The following is a 6,019-nucleotide window of genomic DNA, read 5'->3' on the forward strand; positions in this document are numbered from 1 at the left end:
TGAGACCGCAAAAACCGAGGTCCCGTCTCACAGCAGGTGTGGCACGATAAAGATCCCTCCCTGCTCAACAGCCATAACCGCCGAGCATAGGCCTAAATTTTGCAGCCCTTCACCGGCAATGGTGACGTCTCCATATGAGTGAAATATTCTGGAGAGGGACGTTAAACAATATTCAATGAATCAATCATATAATATTTGAAAGACAATAGCAATAAAATAGTACATGCATGTCGTAAACATAAACTCAATAAAACTCCCGACATCCGTAGACGAAAAGGTGGTAACTTGAATATGTTTTAGCTTACTGAGATTTCGACGTAATTAAGCGAACCATTTTCAGTCGTCTGTCGACGTCGTCAGCTTGGAGTTTTTCTTTTTATATATAAGATTTTCAACCTCTCCAGGACCACTGGGTTAATTTCAGCCGCTCTCGGCTTGAATATTCAAAGGAAGATTGCCGTCCAAAAAATTATAGAAAAAATATTGATCACAGGATGAATGGTTAAGATCCTTTTCCCAAGAACCATAAAATCATAACATAATATACTTTGTATGAAATATAAATTCTCAGGTGGAACAGGGAGGGGACATAACAGGAATCCTATGCCTTGTAAAGGATTGAATTACAAAAACATCCAACAGACCCACGAGAGTGTTGGTCTTAGATTAATATACAAGCACATGCAGTATTTCATAAGTTCAACTCATGTTTATCAACCAGAACTAAGATGGGGTCAAGCTACAATGTACTATTGAATGGACATCGCATAAGGATGGGTGTATATTGAGTCAAAATATTCTACACGCATGTGTTTTCAAAATAGGATATTTCTTTTTAAACTTCCTAACATATTCATCTGAGAAAGTTGCGACCCACAATCTTATATAATGTGTCCAATAAATACACACACATTACGATGCTCCAACACATGACCCCCTGCCCCACTTTTTGTTTTTACTTTTCTAACTAGTTTTGCTTACTCTCCAGACAAGCAATGAATTATGATGCAACTGTTCAAGTATCAGCTTATTGTAGTTTGAATTAAATTCTCTTTAAGATTTTAAGAGGGAATGGTACATGGTCATAATGGCTGACTTCCTTTAGAAATATGAATAAAAATACAGATATCAGCAATACATGTATATTCCAGCTGCTTAGCTGCGTAGCTCGGTAGGTTAGAACGTATCGCCTGCTGATGTGGGGTTCATGCATTCGAGTCTAGTAGGGGTTTTAATTTTATTTCCAGATTACTTTCTACCAAAACTGGATTTGTGAGGTAAAGTGTAAACTTTTCAATTTCATAGTACCATTGTTCATATCCTCCACTTTCCATCCATTCCGGGGGGTTATTTCTCCTTAAAGTTATTTAGTGTACATTTATTGTACAACTCTCACAGTTACACTAGTATCTCTCACCAACTCGGGTATTGGCACAAAAGGATTGGTGTGGGAGGGAACGGGGTGACCCAAACCAAACCCACGTCCCCGAGTAGGACACCTAACCATCTCACTTACATTCACTGCCGAACACAAGGATCGAGATCGAGTAGCAGTGGTTTACCTGTTAGTGGCTGTTAACCGCTACGCTACCCAGACGCTTATTCATGTGATGAATTCTAGGCCAAGGTTGTGGCGTCCATAGAAATTTGACGCTTTTATAGGAATGCATAAGAAAAATTTTCTCTTAATAACAACCAGGAAGTTAAAATTTCTCAATTTTACTATACAAACATACTTAGAAGTGCAATACATACATTCAATTCTACCCCTGGTACCATAGCAAATCCACTGAAGGGAAGTTAGTTTTATCTTTAAAGCGTCTCAATAAAAGCAGAGTAATGCACGTGAGAATTGTGGTCCACGGGCCTCTTATTAAGTATCCCAATAAACAACAATGTGTTTATTTCTCGAGTTCGTACAGATACATCATGTATGTTCGGAAGGGGTGTCAGTCACAAAAAATAGATTTACAAAACTTCGACCTGGGGTGGACCAGAAAAAGTAAGATGACAACGGGAAAATCTGCCGGAGAAACGTTGTTCGTTTCCAATTAAAGCGGCAATTAACACATTCTTGTTCCCGTCTTATCATGATTTGTAACCAAACAATGTACAGGTGTATTCGTGGCGATCAGAAGGGCCCGGAAGCGCATTCATTACCTATCCTTGACGATATTCGACGAAACCAAATAAAGGCGTTTTCGTCACACACATGCGCGTTAACTAAGTTGGGCGAGCAGTTTGTATAAATAGAGCGGGTTTAAAACAGAAGATATCAGTTCCTCATTTCTGAACAGTAAAGTTAGACTTGAAAGAGTATCTTCAGAATTTCACAATGCTAGTTTTCGCGGGCGTTCTGGTTTTGTGTTTTGCCTCCGTGCATTCCGCTGGGATTTGTGAGGGATTATTCGGAGTGCAATGGAAGATGGACCCCAAAGACTGCGCCAAGTTCTACTGGTGTATGAATGGTAGAGAGTATGAGTTCAAATGTCCAGAGAACTCTGTTGTAAACCGCGAGAGCAGGTCCTGCGTCCCGAAGGGCTCCTCCTACGATACATGTAAGATTTTGTTATTAGTGAATACTGTTTTCTACTCCGTCCCTCTCATTTTGAATTCAGCAAAACAATTTTATTATCTGTTTTAGCGAAACATAAAGCTTCTTGTTATGCAGTAGGGAAGTAATTGTTATAAAATGTCAAGGTCGATTTGTTGAAGTTGAGTGCAATGAAAAATCCAATTCTTATGATAAGATTATAAAACTTACAAAGCTTCGTGTACATTTCCCGACGCATCAAATGTTATATGACTTCTCGTATATTACACTGGACTGAGGTATATTGGAAAAGATAAGATTGCAGTTATTTATTGCTCTAAAATTTCTGCTAATATTAACATTTATCATTTGACTCTGATAATAGGAATATCTACACAAGAAATCCTTCCTGTAGATTTTATCATATGCCGATCATCAATTTTGCTATATTTAAAGTTGGTACCGTCCTCAGACTTTCAAGACAATGCTTACTCTTCTTTTTTGTGTCCGCACTTGCAAAAGTTTTACACCTGTAAAAAAATGTTTTCGCTTTGTATTTGTCTTTCTTTCTAAGAATTGCTTTCAAAACTATACCTTAATAACATGATTTAAACTAATATTTCCGCAGAACAATTTAAATCTGTGAGCATTTCTGTAATGAGACTTATATTTACAGGTACAGTTCAAACACCACAGCACGTGCCCTCGATCTGCGAGATGCAACCCGAGACACGCATCGCCCACCCAGATAACTGCGCCAAATTCTACGACTGTTCTAACAAGAAAACAACTGGTGGGGAACCGGAAGTCAAAGAGTGCAAGTATCCATTCCTGTTTGACGACGAAATCGGGCGATGCGAGCATTACAGCACAGCTAAATGTGGCAGAAGGTTCGAGCCCAAAAATGAATGTAAGCAGAAATTGTGTTTTGAAATTGACTCGTGATATGTTTTGCTAAATTATGAAAAGTAAAAATATGGTAGGTCAACCGCAAATCCATTAACAGCTGTTGACTCTATTTAAAGATCCTTCAAAACCGCAAGATTTATTTTTTCTACACCTGACAGCAACCAAGGGCTTCTTAAAATTTATTACCACAAAAAACCGATACAAGTGTGGCAAAGATAAAACTTTTGATTTTCAATTTTCCTTGAAGATCAAGATGTCACACCATTAAAGGATAAAATTAAACCAGACTAGATAAAAGGGGTCTAATTAACTGATAACAAAAATTGTAAATTATGCAACACGTTCGGCTACAAAATAAAATTTACGACGATTTTATTTCTAAAATAAACATGCAAATTGACTATTCTAAACCACCATTGATTTAATTTGATAACTATTGCTTCACGAATGCTTGTAAATATGTAAATAGTACGTTCAATATTTTCATTTCTAAGAAAACAAGAATGTTGCATTATTCTTGTTTAATTTCAGGTGATTATGACGCCAATAAATGTAGATCCGCCCATTGTATTCCATGCCATATTCGCTACCCCAGCTGTGAAGGTTTCGAGGACGGCATGAACCCATGGAAAGGTCGTGAAGGGTCGCCCAACTATGTCGTCTGTGACAGTGGACGCGTCGCCTATCGTGGAGAATGCCCCCGATATGCCGACACCCAGCACGTTTTTCATCCCGTGAAAAAACTCTGTGTAGATTACAAAGAAATGGACATGTAATTAACCCACCCATAGTGTCTTCATAACATAATGTGAATTTCCCCCCGTGTTGCTGTTTTCAACATTTCTTTGTTTCATACAAATGTCATCTTGTTTAAGTATGTTTCCTTATGTACCGTAACTTCTCCAAGTATTTGGTGAAACATCTGCGTTTAGAGAAACTATTTTTGCAGAATAATCTCTCTTAAATATAAGGATAATATTAATCAGTTAATGTTTTACAAAAAACAAAACACCATTGGGTTTTTATGTGAGGCATTCATAAGAACCCTATTGTGTATTCACTTACAAAAACCTTAAGAAAATTAGATTAGGTTGAATCACGTTTTCTTTCTTTTCCTTCAATTTTGACCCCCCCCCCCCCCCCCCCCCCCCCCGAAAATAATAAACGCCATAGTGTAAGAGCCATACATATACTGTAGGAAGCCATATTTGTTCTGCATTATTCACTAACACCAACGTGTATTGCATTTTATCGATTTCTAATTCGAAGTCCGTGATATGTGTTATTTAGAAATCCTTCAACACCTCCATCATTATTTCATTTATCCAACGTTTTCTCGATTTTCTCGCTTTTGTAAACATTGTTGTTATTTATTTAAGTTTGTGATGATTTTAGGCTGAGCCTGCCTTTCAAATAAAAGGACAATCATAATTTACGACATTGTTTTGTATATTTAATCAGGAGAAGCGACATTTGATAAGACAAGTTACGCTGTTTGCTGTATATAAATAGTTGTGTGACGATTTTGAATCTATGTACATGTACGCATATTCTTCTAGCTCACGATCTTGCATTTCTCGTTAAAAAAAAAAAAAAAAAAATCTGAAATCAACTTTGACGAACTCAGTTTCGAATTGAGTCCTAATTTTATAAACATGTTAGTATTTCTTACGTAATAGACTGAGACCTGAAGATAAAAGATGGATTCTGTCTTACGTTTTATGAACTCAGACTTTTATGGGTTTTTTTTTTCTTTCTTGTAAATGTGATACTTAAAATACAGAAACTATAAAATTTATTTTGAAATAGATACATGTAATTAGCTCGACTCCCACGGAGAGGAATGATATTGACTCAGGAAGGCGGCCTGCAGGATGATGCCACACGGAATCAAATTTTACATTAAATACTCGGTTGGTTAGTTGCATGTTGTTTAATGTCCATTTCGAGAATTTTCACTCGCACGGAGACTATCCTCTTTAGAGATGTCGAGAAGCATAGCCTTCACCGACTTCTCTTCGCAAGCATTCATATTTTGATTCTGGAAAACGTGTAAATGCAGAAGTCGGTGAAGGTTTATGCTTCGACCGAGCTTTCGACTCAGATGTGCGTGGGTTTACTCAATAGACAAATTGTTTTCAAACATTTAACAGTAATACACAAAACTGTCACTACGAAGCCAACACTTACTTGCTTTTAATCCATTTTCAACATGTCCCCTGTCCCGGGTTTATGTTAACTGTTCTGTCACAATAGTGGACCAGTTAAGAGAACAACAAAAAAGCAGGCTGACGTAATCAGAGTTGTGAATTAAACCGGGTACAGGGGACATGTTGAAAATGGATTAAAAGCAAGTAAGTGTTGAGCGTGATCCGATTGATTAAATCAATGGAAATATGCAATGACTACTTCTTCGTTCGACGCTTGATATGTAAAAAGTGAGAGTAGTAAGTATTTCAAATGAGATCCTAAAACAGAGAGAGAGACGTTGGCACACATCCTCGGAAACCCACTGTCGGTCGCACTTTTGTTACCTCCCGTAGAACGCAACGCCGATATTTTTGCATAACTCATTAA

General features: G+C 37.5%; 1 protein-coding gene across 1 annotated transcript; it reads left to right on the forward strand.

The window, feature by feature from the left end:
* Positions 1-2,216: 2,216 nt before the first annotated feature.
* On the forward strand, positions 2,217-4,877 carry LOC125653598 (uncharacterized). The gene is made up of 3 exons (XM_048883166.2): positions 2,217-2,558; positions 3,210-3,443; positions 3,974-4,877. Exons 1-3 carry the CDS (start codon positions 2,336-2,338, stop codon positions 4,216-4,218), a joined length of 702 nt encoding a protein of 233 aa, XP_048739123.2. The 5' UTR covers positions 2,217-2,335; the 3' UTR covers positions 4,219-4,877.
* Positions 4,878-6,019: the final 1,142 nt, after the last annotated feature.

Source organism: Ostrea edulis, chromosome 7 (assembly GCF_947568905.1).
Source record: "Ostrea edulis chromosome 7, xbOstEdul1.1, whole genome shotgun sequence".
Classification (NCBI taxonomy): domain Eukaryota; kingdom Metazoa; phylum Mollusca; class Bivalvia; order Ostreida; family Ostreidae; genus Ostrea; species Ostrea edulis.